We start from the raw sequence: 17,724 nt of genomic DNA on the forward strand, positions 1-17,724 counted from the left end.
CCCAGCCACTCTGGGCAGCTTCCACAAAAACCAAAAATACACTAAAATATCACACATTAAAAACTTCCCTGAACAGGGCTGCCTTAAGATGTCTTCTGAATGTCAGGTAGTTGTTTATCGCTTTGACATCTGATGGGAGGGCATTCCACAGGGCCACAGCGCCACTACCGAGAAGGCCCTGTGCCTGGTTCCCTGTAGCTTTGCTTCTCGCAATGAGGGAACCACCAGAAGGCCCTCGGCGCTGGACCTCAGCATCCGGGCAGAACGATGGGGGTGGAGACGCTCCTTCAGATATTTGTATTTGTATTTGTAAGATGTATTTGTTCAGATACATCTTTTTTTCACATGCTTTAAGGTAAGTCGAAATTGGATGCCAGACAAGCAGCAGGAAAACGGTTTGTTCACAGATTATGTGAAGGCACCTCATGAAATAGGTATACTTAAACTTAGTTATCTTATTGCAAAATGAGCAGGCCCAATAGCTAAACGTTTTCTTTCATTCTTTTTAATACCTAATTCATTAAACAGCTGACTCTACCCAAACAACAAATTATCTAGGTGCCAAAGAAATTTTGGCAAAACAACCTCATCTTGACACAGATGGTATGTATTAGCTAATCCTCTGGGAAAATAGCCGTTTATTGAAGTGAAGAAGGGGAGGGGGACAGAACACAGCATACTTCAGAGCCATAAATGATTATTAAAGGGATTTTTTTTTTCCTGGAGGAGGAGAAAAGAACTGGAAAAACCTTTTAAAGTACTTTTTGGATGGCCACGCTTCAGGTATTCCAGAAAAATGTTACGTGGGTGCCAAAAGGCTTGGCTGTTCATTGAAATATTATACATCCCTCCATTATTTTCACAAAGGCAGCCAAAATAAGAAAGGTCTGACAATCCACAAACGATTTTTGGACAGTAAAAACCCCACATGCTAATGCATTTCTCCTTGCGCAAGGGTTTGTTTAAAATTTGCTCTTATCACGTCAACTGTTCAACAGATGGCAGGGAAGCAGATAAAGTGGTACCTCAGGTTAAGTACTTAATTCGTTCCGGAGGTCCGTATTTAACCTGAAACTGTTCTTAACCTGAAGCACCACTTTAGCTAATGGGGCCTCCTGCTGCTGCCGCACCACCGGAGCACAATTTCTGTTCTCATCCTGAAGCAAAGTTCTTAACCTGAAGCACTATTTCTGGGTTAGCGGAGTCTGTAACCTGAAGCATATGTAACCTGAGGTACCACTGTATACATGAAAAGCAGAGCAGTGCAGTGAATAGCACAGACCACAAAAAGTCTGAAGGCATTCACTTCCAATTTAGACTAACCACAGTTGGTTGTGCTGTTCGAATCCCGACAAAATCTAGTCATAATTATGGTTAATGGGGGGGGGGGGGGGAATCCACCTTCGAATCATAATCTGTGAAGCTGCCTTGTTTTCACAAACCATAATTAGAAGAGTTTATTTGGGATTCAGATGCAATCTAAAAATTGAAGCGGAAGCGGAAGATTGCAGTCTCTTGGTGGCAAAACCAGAGGAAGTGAGGAGCTTGCCATGGCTCCTCCTTGCAATACTAAATCATGGCTTAGTGGCATGTGCAAACTGGGGGCTCGTCCACACTTCCACTTCTTGCAGGAAGTGGGCCCAAGCAGTTTTGCATTTGCCCCACAGCTTTCCCCTGGGAAACCTGATTGCCGTAGATTGCATGATTATTTAAGTGCCATAGATGGAAGGTTGAAGCATTAGTGCCTGTCACTATCGTTTTATGCGCACAATAGCCAAAGGAGTTTCCGACTGCATTTATATCATAATGAAGTCCGGTATAAAACCAATCACTGATGCTGAAATGGAACACAAGTAATTGTCACGGGCACACATGCACACAGAAACATTTAACTAGAACCACAGAAGCATAGCTGTCAACCGTCCCTTATTTGGCGGGAAACTCCCTTATCCCAGCACCGTGTCCCGCTGCTGTCCCTTATTGATGATGTCCCTTAAATTTCCCGGGTTTCAAAGGATACAGCTCCTCTCCTTCCCCCCCTGCCGGCCAGGGAGGAGGGAGGCTCCAACTGTGTTGCTTGGCTGCGTTGCTCACCCAATAAGGAGTCTAAGAACGACTGGGGGATGGAGCTTGCATGCTTTGTGCCAATCAAATCGGCCGCGTTGCCTGGGGACTCGCCTTTGGCTTGGAGGGGCTCAGAAGTTGAACATACCTGTGACTGGAAAATCCCTTATTTTGGCTGCTGATCCCTTATTTTTGAAGCTGCTGGTCCCTTATTTTCAAATCTGTAAATTGACAGCTATGCACAGAAGTAAGAATGTATCCACCAAGCTAGGGAGGATTTAAACACACACACACACACGTAACCCCCAACTGTGTAGTTGTGTAAACTATGATTACCTGATTTTTTTCAATGAATCCAGGGGCATTTTTTTTTTAAAAAAAAATTTGGTAGCTGAGTAGCAACAGGGAATCAGTAATGGGGATGATGAGGCAAAACACCCTGGGCCCAAGGACACATGCATATTGTATCAATGTGCAAAGCCCTTCTTTCGCACCTTGTGAAACATAAATGCGCAGAGTTTTTTAAAAACTGGACAACGGCCGCCTGCCCACAATGCCCAAGCCTCCCCCGATCAGTCAAAACAAAGGGGGAAGGGGGCAGGAGATCTGTACCGCTGGACGTCCCCGGTTCCCCCTCGGCAGTGGCGGTGGCAGCAAGCAGCTCCTGAAGCCAGCTACCAGGCTGGCTCTGGGCTGCTGAGGCTGCCGCTGCCACGTTTCCCGGGGACAGATTTGCAAATCTGGGGACATTCCAGGGACGGAATTTGTCCAGGGACAGATTTGCAAATCTGGGGACTGTCCCCGGGAACTGGGAATGTCTGGTAACCCTAGTCTAAACAAAGCAATCTGTGACGCAGGTGAAAAAGAATACTGGCTGACAGTCTCCTTTAGGATACCAAAAAGTTCTGGTGAAATCGTTTAGTTGATATCAACGAACAATTCTTGTCTCTTGGATAACCAACAAAGAACAGTTAATAGAAGCAGTCAAAGGTTTCTATTGGTTTCAGCACTTTAGAGTGCAAGAGACGGCTCATCCATGTCAATATTCCTTCATATAACAAGATTCTCACTCAGAAAAGCAAAAGCAAAAAAAACAAAAAACAAAAAAAAAACCAACAACAACATGATTCTATGATTCTAAGAGATCAGGGAGAAGGCTGGCATTCTAAATTTTTGAAATTCAGGATATTTCCTCATTTGGAGGAACTTGTAGTCAGTGGCATGTTCTCTGAAGTGATATAATCCAGATAAAAGTTCACCTCCGCAGCAAGATCTAAGCCCAAATCACATGTCAGACCCCAAGGGTTCTCTTTCCTGGGCACACACACCTGGGGATTATTCCGTAAAACCCTGGTTGCCTCAGGGGTGCCGCTGAAAGAATGTAGTTGGTCAAGGGAGCCGTGGACTCAAAAAGGTTGAAAACCTCTCCTGCAAACATTACTTCAATGCATCCCTCACAGAGATGAATGAGATAAGGAGAACGTCGCATTGAACCAGTGGCTGGCAAATTCCAGCCTTTGCATCAAGCAGTATTTAGGTTTGAATACATCTCTACAAATCACTTCATATTCATCTTTCCCTTTAAGGAATAAAAACCTTAATGCAAAGTTAGTATTTTCTAACTAGCTCGACTGAGACACTTAGCCACCAACGGTCTAAAGGCAATGTAAAACTTCCCCCATTTTTAACAGCAAAGAGGTGGGAGCTATAACCAGATATTGCTGCTTGCTCGGTCAATATGCCAGCTATTTTTCAAAGATCAGTTTCTCACAGGTCAGCCTTTCACTATCGCGAACCAAATGGGGTGGGGTGGAGAAAAAGAAAGAAAGGTGCCTGCAAGTTAAACATTTACAAGCATTGCAAACAAATGACAAAACCAACTTTTGTTGTTTGGAAGCCACAGACGGTTCAAATAAACGCTCCAGAGCTCTTGTTTTCATTCCAACGATTGCATGTAACTATATTCTGAGTGCACATGCTTCCTATTTATTTGGGACAGCAAACCATTCCTGTCAGATCCAAGGGGAAGCCTGTTCATATCTAAAGGGTTATGTCCCCTGTCCTGCCCCTAATTCTAGTACACCAGCCTTCCCCAATCTGGTGCCCTCTAGATGCTTGGAATGACAGCTTCAAGGTGATCCAAAACATCAGGTGGCAGAAACTGCTCTGAAGGTTCAAGTCTCTTTAAAAGGTGTTTCTGTTTAAGGCAGCTGCTCATTTGCCCTCAAAGCCTTCTATGATTCGTAACTTTTGGTTCAGTTTGCACGTTCATACTCTGCCTTTCCTCAAACCAACTTAGGATGGCATAGATGGTCCCCAACTCTCTCAATACTCTCTCCACACTATGCTGGAAGTAGGTTAGGGCTAAATACAGCAATTGCCCCAAAGTTCCCAACTGAGCTTCCATGCTGGGTGGGGTAATAATAATAATAATAATAATAATAATAATAATAATAATAATAATTTATTTAAACCCTCCCATCAGGCTGGATTTCCCCAGCCACTCTGGGCGGCTTCCAACAAAATATTAAAATACAACAGTCTATTAAACATTAAAAGCTTCCCTAGAAGAAGAAGAAGAAGAAGAAGAGGAAGAGGAGGAGGAGGAGGAGGAGTTTGGATTTGATATCCCGCTTTATCATTACCCTAAGGAGTTTCAAAGCGGCTAACATTCTGCTTTCCCTTCCTCCCCCACAACAAACACTCTGTGAGGTGAGTGGGGCTGAGAGACTTCAAAGAAGTGTGACTAGCCCAAGGTCACCCAGCAGCTGCATGTGGAGGAGCGGGGAAGAGAACCCGGTTCACCAGATTACAAGTCTACCGCTCTTAACCACTACACCACACTGGCACCCTAGAGGTGCAGTGGACTGCCCCCCCCCCCGTTCCACTACCACCAGCTCCAGAGGTGAGGTCTGGGCTTCCTTTGAACTTATCCAATGGTAGAAGTTTAAAGGAGCTGCCAGCCAGTGCCGGCAGCCAAGGGAGTCCCTGTGCCACCAGCTCCTGGCTGCAGATGGCTTCTCCTTTGGTGCTCTGGGTGGCAGAGGGACTTGGGAGCTGTGGCGGTTTCACTTGCAATATGCAACCGGGTGAAACCGCCATTGTGCTCTGGCCCTCTTACTGGTCCAGGGTGATGCCTAGTCTTTGCTGAGTAGAACACCTCTTCTGTCTGCTAGGTACTTATTCAGTTGATAGAGCACAAGAGTCGGGGTTGCGGGCTCAAGGTCTGTGTTGGACAAAAGATTACAGTGTTGCGCCCATAACCTTGTTGTCAGCATGCATAGGGCTGGGAGGCCAGCTGGCAAGCCCCAGCTCGGACATCTCCTTCTATAGGCCCCTGCTGTGACGTAAATCAGTGACCCATGCTTCAAAGCCAGGGCACACTATTAGCAGAGAGAACTGTGCACACAGAATAGGCATGAGGCTTGTGGAAGCGTACTACAACTACAGATTTATTAATCATAAATCAGGACAAAGAAACATATCATTTCTCTCTCATGTTGTCTCAGAGAGAACAGCTAAAAGGCAAAGCTATACACAACGGAAATTCCCAGCATACTGTGCTGGAATGTAAACAGACATGTAGCAAACCCATGTCTGTTCCTTAAGGTGGGATGGAGATGTCAACATCGGTTGCCCTAAAAGAGTTTGGATTAAATATCCCACTTTATCACTACCCTAAGGAGTCTCAAAGTGGCTAACAATCTCCTTTTCCCTTCCTCCCCCACAACAAACACTCCATGAGGTGAGTGAGGCTGAGAGACTTCAAAGAAGTGTGACTGGCCCAAGGTCACCCAGCAGCTGCATGTGGAGGAGCAGGGAATCGAACCCGATTCACCAGATTATGAGTCCACTGCTCTTAACCACTACACCACACTGACTCACACTGACCTAGATCAGGCTTCCTCAAACTCAGCCCTCCAGATGTTTTTGGACTACAATTCCCATCATCTCTGCTCCTGCTAGCTAGGGATGATGGGAGTTGTAGTCCAAAAACATCTGGAGGGCTGTGTTTGAGGAAGCCTGCCCTAGATGACCCTGGTGGGTCTCTTCTATGATTCTAACTCTGCCCAGCCCTTGTCATTCCAAGGCTGCATGGCAAAGGGAGCTGAGAGAACTCTAGTACAGTCCCTGTCACTGGCTTTATCAGTAAGACAGATGAGCCTTGAATATGTGTACCAGTAATTAAGAATAATGCCAACTCATGTGCAGGGTGCCTTTCCTGTATCAACAGAAACTGCAGCCTGTCCCCACACACTTAGGAAGGGCATCCATAAGATCTTCAAAACAAAGGATTTCTGTGTAAAACTAAACAACAGCAAATAAAGAGTTTCCCATCCACTTTATATTCCGCATTAAGCCAGATTACTGTCTTGGACTCCTCTTGGAGGAAAGGTAGAATGAAAAAAGTAGAAAGATGGAAATTCTGTAGTCTAACTATACCATATTTTTCGTCCCATAGGACGCTCCGTCCCATAGGACGCACCTAGTTTTTTGGGGGGGAAATAAAGAAAAAAAATTTTTCCTTTATTTCTCCCCCAAAACCAGGTCAGGGAAACCGAACCAGGTCGAGGAAGAAGGCTGCTATCCGCAGCCTTCTGAGGCGCTCCGGGAAGCAGGCTGCGGATGTCTTCCTGAAGCCTGGAGAGCGAGAGGGGTCGGTGCGAACCGATCCCTCTCGCTCTCCAAGCTTCAGCGAAAGCCTGCATTCGCCCCATAGGACGCACCCAGATTTCCCCTTCATTTTTGGAGAGGAAAAAGTGCATCCTACAGGGTGAAAAATACGGTAATTCCCCATGGCTTTTGTCTCACTTCTATGGGGATGGGGTAGACATTCTGATATAAGCAGGGACTAGGTCCCAAGCACTGACTACCGAGTAATATTATTTCTATTTTTCCCTCCACTTTACTGTTAGGGATAGCAAGGAAACTGAAAAATATGACATGAAAACGGGGGGAAACACATTAAAATATAAGTTCATTCAAGCAGCTTATGAGAAAAGGAATGGGATAAAGATTAAAATGAGCTTAATAATTGAAGTTACTTCTATTAAAACAATTCAAGTTTAGTTTATGCTTCTTTTAGAAGATTAACTAAAATAAGTCCTTAGGGAACTGCTAGAGGAATAAGGACTCACACAGGCTTGTTAAACAACTAGAGTTGCAATATTATTAAAAAGGCATGTGGTATTTTAACAACGGCTCAGAATTTCTTAGTGCCAGTGGTAATAGATATGATGCTTAACTACAGTTAGCACCAACCTGTTTTGCAGTCTTTACCTGTGCCTTTTTTTTCTAGATCTGCAAGCATGTCTATACACCTGTGTGCATGAACATTCATTTTAAATGTATATTGACTAAAAAGCATTGATTTGGAGAATCCACAATACTCAATTTGGGATCTTTACTGTGCACACTTGGGACAAGATTGCACTACCTCTAATTGCTTCACTTGTTTTGGGCAATTTAGTAATGATCAACAGAGACCAGTGACCAGGTGCTTTTGCTCTGGGGAGCTAGCTGTGACCGCACCGTTTTTAAAATGTGCCCTAATTGGTAGGTGCTGCCAAGTAGTAGTACCATGTTCGCCTCTTCATAGCTCCATCCTTAATTCAGACATCGTGATGTATCGTGAAGTTTAGGTGACGATATATCATGATGTTGGAAACGAGGTATTGGTAGCCCTAGCAGAGAGAGAATTTTGCCAGTGCTGCTGCCTGGTGTTCTGCTGTCGGCACCAATTATGCTCCTCATGATCATCCACAACAGAAGATTGTTAAAAACAGGTGTGTGACTACTGGTATATCATAATACTAATACAATCGTACCTTGGTTTTCGAACAGCTTAGTTTTGGCTCCTGAATGCCGCAAATCTGGAAGTGAGTGTTCCAGTTTGCAAACTACTTTTGGAAGCTGAATGTTCGACAGGGCTTCCGATTGGCTGCAGGAGCCTCTTGCAGCCAATCAGAAGCCACGCTTTGATTTCTGAACGTTTTGGAAGTCGAATGGACTTCTGGAACACATTCAGTTTGACCTCCAAGGTATGACGGTAACAACAACCATAAATGCATTGTGTTCTGCTTTGCTGCTTACAGTAGCGAGTGCTTGCACACACTACAACACACTACAGTCCAATAATAGGACAGGAGAGAAAGAGAAACAGTCACACACAGAGACAAGAAATAATAATAAAACAGAGGGCATTATTGCTGATTTAATATAGGTAAAATAAAGGTAAAGGACCCCTGGATGGTTAAGTCCAGTTAAATTCGACTATGGGGTATGGCACTCATCTCGCTTTCAGGCTGAGGGACCCAGCATTTGTCCACAGACAGCTTTCTGGGTCATGTGCCCAGCATGACTAAACTGCTTCTGGCGCAAAGGGACACCGTGATGAGTGCCAGAGCACATGGAAACACCTTTGACTTTCCCGTCACAGCAGTACCTATTTATCTCCTTGCACTGGCGTGCTTTCAAACTGCTAGGTTGGCAGGAGCTGTGACAGAGCAATGGGAGCTCACATCGTTGTGGGGATTCGAACCGCCGACCTTTCGATCAGCAAGCCCAAGAGGTTCAGTGGTTTAGACCACAGCGCTACCCACTCCCTTGATTTAATATAAACAGCCTATAAGCTGCTTATAAAAAAAAATCACCTGAGACAGACAAAAAGATGAAACACTCATAAAACAAAAGAAAATCAATGAATGAGATCTAGAACTATTCTAAATGGAAGGACTAATGGATAGCCCTGCTTCTAATACAAGCAAGTAACACATAAACTAAAAAAATAAAACAAGCAAACAACAATTATATTAAGTCAATATGGGGGTGGGGGGATGTAAAGGAAAGACTTAAGGACTTGGCAAAGGTGGGTACTAAGGGACTGGGTTTATGGATCCTGGGTGTAACATACTGAAACTTAGAGGAGCTTCTGAAACAGCAATGGAAGTCAAGAATGAAAGTACAGTGGTACCCCGCAAGACGAATGCCTCGGAAGACGAAAAACTCGCTTAGACCAAAGGGTTTTTCGTTTTCTGAGGTGCTTCGCAAGACAGATTTTCCTAAGGGCTTGCTTCGCTAGATGAAACGGCCCTGCCTCTAGTGTCATGGCGACGGTCACTGCACGCACGCTCACTTCCCCGCTCCTCCGGCTCCCTCCCACCTTCCAGCTGACGGCTCCTCCGGCTCCCTCCCACCTTCCGGCTGACGGCCAACCTTCCGGTTGCCTCATGCCGCTGCCCACCGCCCTTGCGCGCTCCTCTGAGAGAGCCGTTGCCGTCAGCAGCCAGCGTTGCAGCCGGAGTCGCGCTCCTGACCCCCGCCACCCTCCAGCAGCCGCGTCGCGCGGTGCCCACAACGCGCGGGTGAGTCTGAGGTACCAGCTGCGGCAGCTATCCTGCCTCTCCCCCTCCTCCCCGTCGTAGTTAGTGTTTAAATGCAGTGGTGCTTCGCAAGACGAAAAACCTCGCACAGCGGAAAAACTCGCGGAACAAATTAATTTCGTCTTGCGAGGCACCACTGTACATGATAATGAGAAAATGTGCATGGGCACATGCACACAGAAATACAGGTCCATCAAGCGGTTCCTCTTGGAACTTCATAATTATTCTTGAATTTCATCCACCACCAACATCAGAGATCACCTCTGTCTCCACTGATTGAACCATAAACCTCATGGATCAGGCACTTCCCAGAGCTGCCATGATGGCCCCAAACCATGGATCTAAGGCCACAGGTCTTTATAGATCCTCACAAGTCATGAGGAGATCATTGCCAAAGATCTGCACTGGATCAAAAATATCAGAAAGCAGGGTGTAGCAAAACTATCCTTATCATTTGACAGACTATTCCAATCAGCTTACCAATGATTTACATGCACATTATGTTAATTGAGCCTGGATTTCTACCTTACAAGTCAACACGTTACGTTCTCTTTCTTAAGTTATTCTCAACTAACCTTCATCACTGGAGTCACTCTCTGAAGCTTCTTCCATATACATGTTTAATTATTTAGTACTCCTAGATGACACACCAAAACCTGGGAATATTCTCTGTTATAGTATCTATCTTGGAGGAAACTGGTTGCTTGGTCTTCTTTCGGAGCAGCAGATACAGCAGCCTAAACGTCCTAGTTCACTGGGATGAAAACAAAAGTCTTCCAACAATATAGCCAATGATAAAAAGGAAGGTCCACCACACTGTACCATCCAAAGTCACCAGAGGATATATAAAAAATGTGATTAAGAAAAACAACAGAAACGCTCCATTGTTAAAGAAATGGTTTCTCAGTGTTATCATATCTCTTTCGGCCCTAGATTACTTTAAGGGAGGGGGACAAGAGCAACCTTAAGCACAGCTGTGAAGCACATAATAGTATGCAAATGAACAAAGCTCATTGTATGATGAACTCATGATGTAGCTTTTATGTCACAAAATCTGGCAAGCTAACCTTTAAGACCTGGCTACTTTGACAAAGAAATATACTAGATAGATTGAAAGCAGAGCGTTTCCCAGGAGCAAGGCTGTCACCAGGACTCTAGAAGCACAACATCACACCTCTCCTGGCTTCAGACGACGATGACGATGATTGACACGTGGACTGCAGACCCTTCAAGTGTCCCTATTTTCCAGAGACAGTCCCAGATTTACAGAAGCCGCCCTGGTTTCTGCTTTGATCCCGGTATGTCCCGCTTTTCCTTAAGACGCCCCTATTTTCAACCAAAAAATGTTGGAGGGTATGGAGTTATGTGACCCCCGAGCCAAGGAGATAAGTAATTATACAGCCCTTAGAAGACATCTGAAGGCAGTCCTGTATAGGGAAGGTTTTTAAATGTTTAATTATGCTTTTATATGTGTTGGAAGCTGCTCAAAGTGGCTGGGGCAAGCCAGCCAAATGGACCAGGTCTAAATTGTTGTTGTTGAATAGAATGTCTATTTCCATCAGAGGAATGTTGGAGGGTACGAGACTTATGACAGCAAAGCCACTGGGCACCTGACCAGGTGAGTGAGAACAAGTATTGTACTACAGACTGTGCTGGGCCCGGGGGTAACCCGAGTAACGTGGTCCAGGTCCGATCCCAAATCCAAGGGTTCTGTGAGGAGTCAGTCCGACAGGGCCAAGGCAGGACACAAGGCAAGAAACCAGGCAAGGACAGGTACAGGATCTCAGGCAGGATCTGGCAAACAGCAACGTTGCTCCCGCAACCTGGGGCGGGTCCAGCAGCCTTTTATCTCTGTCGGGGTAACGGCCGGTCCTAATCCCCTCGCGACTCGCCTCCCTGTTTCACCCCGAAGGCGAGCACTCCTCCTGCGAGTACTCAGGTCTCTCCTTCTCTCAGACCTTAGTCTCTGCAGCTCGGGAGACGTTGGTGGATTACTAGACCCAGGGTCCGCCCTGACCCACCGGTAGTGGAGCAGCTGTAAGTGATGGCCTAGCTGAAGGCAATAGGTAATCCCCACATCTGGAGCCAGGACAGGCTCAGGCCCCTGACGTGGCCCAGCTGGTGTTTGTTGCAGGGGAACCTGTGCAGACTTGGGCTTTTCAGGATCAGGCCCCAGACTGGGTTCAGATGCCACCTGAGGCAAAGGATCTGGTGCAGACTAAGACTCCTCTGGTTCCGAGTCCGAGCCCGAGTCCCAGGCCATCACACGGACAAAGGAGCACAAAGGAGGTCTCTTCAGACTGACTGTGGACTGCAAAGCAAAATAGTGAGAGAAACCCAAGCTATATGCACTGAAGATCCTGCATTCAGCAGAAGGCTGGAAGGTTCAGGGTCCCTTTCAAACCTTTGGAAAAGGTCTGCAGCTATTAAAGAGTGGAAGCAGTCAAGCAGCATTACCAAAATAAGGTGGGAGGTTCAAAAATGTGCTCAGAGGGATGAATGAGATGGACAAAGCTGGAATCATGGTAGGGAAATGTGAGAACCGCTGCAGGAAAATGGTAACAATAACAATAATAGTAAGCAAGTTTGGGCAAAGATTAGAACGCTGGGACAATGGCAGTTGGGCTTGACAAGCATCTCAAACATTAACGACTACATACTGCTGGGGAAAAAGGGTGGTTACAGAGCAAACCAGAGAACAGCTGAGACGGAGGCAGTGGAAATCAACCGAGATATATAAAATCAACCGAGATATATGAAATCAACTGAGATATATAATGCCTCTGGAAAGCCCACAAATAGGACAGCAACAGGTATTAAAAGGTAGTAACAACCATTTTTTTATATACCTGTTGCTTTTGTCCATTGAGTTTTCTTGGCAGGGATACTGGAGTGGCTTGCCGGTTCCTGCTCCAGGTGGATCACGTTTGGTCAAAACTATCCACTATGACCTGTCCATTTTGGGTGGCCCTGCATGGCATAGCTCATAGCTTCTCTGAGTTATTCAAGCCCCTTCACCACGGCAAGGCAGTGATCCATGAAGGATCACTTTCTTGGGCTCCATGATCACTGCAGATGGTGACAGCAGTCACAAAATTAAAAGACACCTGCTTCTGGGGAGAAAAGCGATGACAAACCTAGACAGCATCTTAAAAAGCAGAGATGTCACAAAGGTCCGTAAAGTTCAAGCAGAGATGCTGACAAAGGTCCGTAAAGTTCAAGCTATGGTTTTCCCAGTAGTGATGTATGGAAGTGAGAGCTGGACCATAAAGAAGGCTGATCACAGAAGAATTGATGCTTTTGAATTATGGTGCTGGAGGAGACTCTTGAGAGTCCCATGGACTGCAAGAAGATCCAACCTCTCCATTCTGAAGGAAATCAGCCCTGAGTGCTCACTGGGAGGACAGATCCTGACGCCGAGGCTCCAATACTTTGGCCACCTCATGAGAAGAGAAGACTCCCTGGAAAAGACCCTGATGTTGGGAAAGATGGAGGGCACAAGGAGAAGGGGACGACAGAGAATGAGATGGTTAGACAGTGTTCTCGAAGCTACCAGCATGAGTTTGACCAAACTGCGGGAGGCAGTGGAAGACAGGAGTGCCTGGCGTGCTCTGGTCCATGGGGTCACAAAGAGTTGGACACAACTAAACAACTCAACAACAGCAACAACAACTATTACTTAAAACAAACCAAGAGGGTAAGCCCAAAAGAAATGAGAGTAGAATAAATCAAGCTTTCTACACAAGGACCAGGAAGCAGGTTCTCTGCTAGTAAAATCGGTGAGCTTCTCCTGAGGTGGTTTTATTCTAAATGGCCAACCATCTTACTCAGAATGTACTAAGGACTGTAATCAGTGAGTTTCACTTTCCCCTCCATTAGCGGTCTCATTGTATTGCTGTGTGTGCGTTAATTGTAGGTTTCGAACTTTTTCCAAATTAACATTCCAAAAAAAGAAAAGAAAATCATACAATTTTTGAAGAGAAACAGCATAACTTTTCACAACATGGGTACTAGGCATATGTGCAGGGGGTCAGAAATGCCCTGTTTTACCACCTCTCTTGTCTTTGTGCAAACAGAGAAGGGGAGCCCAATCTAGATCCTCCAGACAAGGGTGTCAAAAAAGTGGGTGTCTTTTAGCAAGGTGAAGAAAATATGTAACATGAAGTGAGGGGAGGCAACATGCAAGATGAACATTATGGCTGCCCTAGCTCATTATCCCAGAAAACTCTGGTTAGAGGATGGCACAGAAATACTGTTGGAAATAAATGGATTAAGTGTCAGTAAAATAATTTCAAAGTTCTCTGATTGAAATACTTAAAAGGCATACAGGATAGCTGGAAGAACACAACAAGAACTTGAAAAGAATAGATGCAAGAACAAGTTGTTTATTAGCTGACTTGAAAAAATAGATGCTTTAAACTAAAGCAAGAAAAGTACTGTTTACATGTTTCTGTAATACAGTTTCAAACATTTGTGTAAACTGTTAAGTTAGTTTCCTTTTATCTTTTCTGAAAAACTAACTGAAACAATGAAAAATGGATGCACCTGGCATTTATAAATATTTTGAACCAACGTTTCTAAAAACCATTTAATCACATCTTGCATCTTTTGCATATAAGGAGTGTTTGAAGGCAAAAAATCTGCTTTTTCATTTACAGTTTAAAAAGAGGGTGAGATGCAACAGAAAGACTAAGGCAAACTACTACACAAAATGCAGCAAATTTCCACGGATCTCCGCTCGTCTAATATATGGGCTTCCCCTTGCAAATTATTCTCAGAGGACAATAGTTAGAGTCTCCTGCATTCTCTGGGATGCAAAGCCTTATTCCTGCCTCATAAAAAATCCCCCTTTCCTCCCCTCCCCACCGAGCGCTGGCTCCTTGTTTGAAATACCCCGTCCGCGTTATTTAATTGGCACCACACTAGGGACCATCACAGTTGCTGAGTAACATTCCTTACATGCCCCTCGTTAAAGGGACATTAATGACTGCAATCAGTCCAATTCCACTTCCTTGCCCAATGATTTAATTTCCTGTACAGTATTGCTTTCAGCTCCCTTTGAAAATCCTCCCAGCCAGCATTCTTTCCCTTTCAGACCTCTGTTCTCTATTATGTAACAGAAGGACCCATACCAGGCAGGTCACAGGCAACCTACAAGTTGTAGCAAATTGTGCTTCGCTGCATTTCTCTGGTGTCTTGCTGAAACGGAAAGGTATAAACTTTGTTTAGAATCTACTGGACATCCTTCCTCAATAGCCAAACACGTAGGATCAGAAGCGAGTTAAGAGAATGGCAGAAAAAAGAAGGTGGTTTTGGAAGTCGAAAACTCCCATTGCTAAGAGGGTCCTTAGCAATTCCAAGTACAGAAATGAAGCCCAGGTGCTGGCAAGAAAAATCTAATCGAAATATGAAAATATAAGCTGAACAGACAGGGGTACATGCCAGTTTTAATATGGCTGGTTCTATCAAACATGCTACAGGACGATACGTAAATTTTTAGCAGAAGCAATGTTCTTCAATAGGCACTATTCGTTTGAAAACTTTTCCTTCCCAAAGTCTTTGTTACCTACCAATTTTTTAATTATTATTTAAGGAGAATCAGGAGAATCTTTATTTGCATCAGCCACTAGCCATAGCAATAAAGTAAAATAAAATGTACGGAAGACAGAGGTAAAAACTTAACTATGCAAAATACATTTTGGACGTTGACATCAATAATCAAATAACAGATCTTATTCTAATTGCCCCCACTAAAAACCTTGCAGTTTTTGTTGTCACCTGATCATCTTGATCTGCTAAAGGAAAGGACACAGTGGTATCTTCTGCTTTAAAAGCATATTCAAGGGCTCAGCTTTTCCTTTAGAAACTCCTTTTGTACACGTTGATAGCATCTTTGTAATCTGGCTAGTGGCAAAGGAAGTTTGGAACAATTCAAAACAGCATCAACTCCATCCACCCATCTAATGTATGTAAACTAGCACTGTTAAAAATGTACCCATGCCTCTCCTGATGTTCTCCTTTGTCGCCAACTTCAACAATATAATCACAGATTTGTGCAGTTAACTCAGTGATGCTTACATTTACTTATGTTGGCATCCCAGACATCCAAAATACTGCCAGAAAAAGCCTCCGGGGCTACCTTTGAAGGTGACCCGGAAACTACAATTAATCCAGAATGCAGCTGCTGGACTGATGACTGGGAGCAGCCGCCGAGACCATATAACACCGGTCTTGAAAGACCTACACTGGCTCCCAGTACGTTTCCGAGCACAATTCAAAGTGTTGGTGCTGACCTTTAAAGCCCTAAACAGCCTCAGCCCAGTATACCTGAAGGAGCGTCTCCACCCCCATCGTTCTGCCCGGACACTGAGGTCCAGCGCCGAGGGCCTTCTGGCAATTCCCTCACTGCGAGAAGTAAGGTTACAGGGAACCAGGCAGAGGGCCTTCTCGGTAGTGGCATCTGCCTTGTGGAACACCCTCCCACCAGATGTCAAAAAGAAAAATAACTACCAAACTTTTAGAAGACATCTAAAGGCAGCCCTGTTTAGGAGCGTCTCCACCTCCATCGTTCAGCCTGGACACTGAGGTCCATCTCTGAGGGCCTTCTGGCGGTTCCCTCATTGCGAGAAGTAAGGTTACAGGGAACCAGGCAGAGGGCCTTTTCGGTAGTGGCGCCCGCCCTGTGGAACGCCCTCCCAGCAGATGTCAAGGCAATAAACAACTATTTTACTTTTAAAAGACAACTGAAGGCAGCCCTCTTTAGGGAAGTTTTTAATGTCTAATGCTTTGTTTTTAATATTCAGTTGGAAGCCGCCCAGAGTGGCTGGGGAAACCCAGCCAGATGGGTGGGGTATAAATAATAAATTATTATTATTATTATTATTATTATTATTAGCCCTCTGAATCAAATGGATCTGGAGCAACTACCTGTAGCTCGAAGAACCCACTAAGCTGAAAAAGCATTTTCTTTTGTAGGATATTATTTGAGTGTTATCCACAATGGTAAGCAAAATGCAACCAAGGATGACCACGTTCTTTTGGCTGTTACACCATCGCTCATTTCCAGCATTTTAATTTGCGGTTAAAGGTGAAAGTACACTGTGGTGTCAAGTCACCTCCGTACCTCACAGGGTCGTTGTGGAGATTAAACGAGGAGGAGGAGAATCATATATACCACCTTAAGCTCTCTGGAGAAAAGGTGGTCCATGATGCAATAAATAAAAGCAGTGAAGGAAGGCTTGCTAATCTCAATGTATTGTTTATTTAATACAGTGGTGCCTCGCAAGACGAAAAGAATCCGTTCCGTGAGTCTCTTCGTCTAGCGGTTTTTTCGTCTTGCGAAGCAACCCTATTAGCGGATTAGCGCTATTAGCGGTTTAGCGGCTATTAGCGGCTATTAAAGGCTTAAGGGATTAGCGGATTAGCCGCTAAAAGGCTATTAGCAGCTTAGTGCCTTAGAAAAAGGGGGTGGGGAGCGGAAAAAAATCACAAGAATCGCAAGACATTTTCGTCTTGCGAAGCAAGCCCATAGAGAAATTCGTCCTGCGAAGTGCAGTGAAAAACGGAAAACCCTTTCGTCTAGCGGGTTTTCCGTCTTGCGAGGCATTCGTCTTGCGGGGCACCACTGTACCTTGAAACAGATGTTAGCAAGTCTTCTTTCATTGCTTTTGGCCAGTCTCAAAACCCAAGCAACTAAACCGCAAATGAACCAACTACCAATTGTTCTGCTGCTACTACTTATCCTAAGGAAACGATCCGTTTCAAATGACTGGCCAGTACTTGCAGTCCTGAAATGTACTACATATTCTAGAAGTCAAACACCCAGGGTATTCCATGAACAACAAAAACTCTCAGAAAACCAGGTACATGATAGTATAATTTAGATGTGTTTTAAATGCAGAAATCTTTTCACCGGAAAATAAAGCGAATCCTAGGACTTGGATAAACAAAATGAATACAGCAGTACCTTGGTTCTTAAACGTAGTCCGTTCCAGGAGTTCGTTTGACTCCTGGAACCATTCAAAAACCAAGGCGTGGCTTCTGCTTGGCTGCAGGAGCTTCCTGCACTCAGTCGGAAGGTGGGCCAGATGTTCAGCTTCTGGGAAACGTTCGCAAACTGGAACACTTACCGTATTTTTTGCTCTATAAGACTCACTTTTTCCCTCCTAAAAAGTAAGGGGAAATGTGTGTGCGTCTTATGGAGTGAATGCAGGCTGTGCAGCTATCCCAGAAGCCAGAACAGCAAGAGGGATTGCTGCTTTCACTGCGCAGCGATCCC

The 17,724-nt window shown here is 44.9% G+C and overlaps 1 protein-coding gene across 7 annotated transcripts in view; it reads right to left on the reverse strand.

The window, feature by feature from the left end:
• Positions 1–17,724, reverse strand: part of MLLT3 (MLLT3 super elongation complex subunit) — a 155,688-nt gene that overhangs the window by 67,947 nt on the left and 70,017 nt on the right. The window contains exon 1 of one of the 7 annotated variants that reach the window (XM_083420104.1): positions 10,022–10,429. The exons of the other annotated variants lie outside the window; for them this stretch is intronic. Coding sequence (XP_083276230.1) covers positions 10,022–10,064 — 43 coding nt within the window. The 5' untranslated portion in view covers positions 10,065–10,429. Of the gene's footprint in view, positions 1–10,021; positions 10,430–17,724 lie in introns of those variants that run through there. 7 annotated transcript variants of the gene reach the window in all.

The sequence above is a fragment of the Podarcis tiliguerta genome (genome assembly GCF_965153285.1).
Source record: "Podarcis tiliguerta genome assembly, chromosome: 17".
In the NCBI taxonomy this organism is placed as follows: domain Eukaryota; kingdom Metazoa; phylum Chordata; class Lepidosauria; order Squamata; family Lacertidae; genus Podarcis; species Podarcis tiliguerta.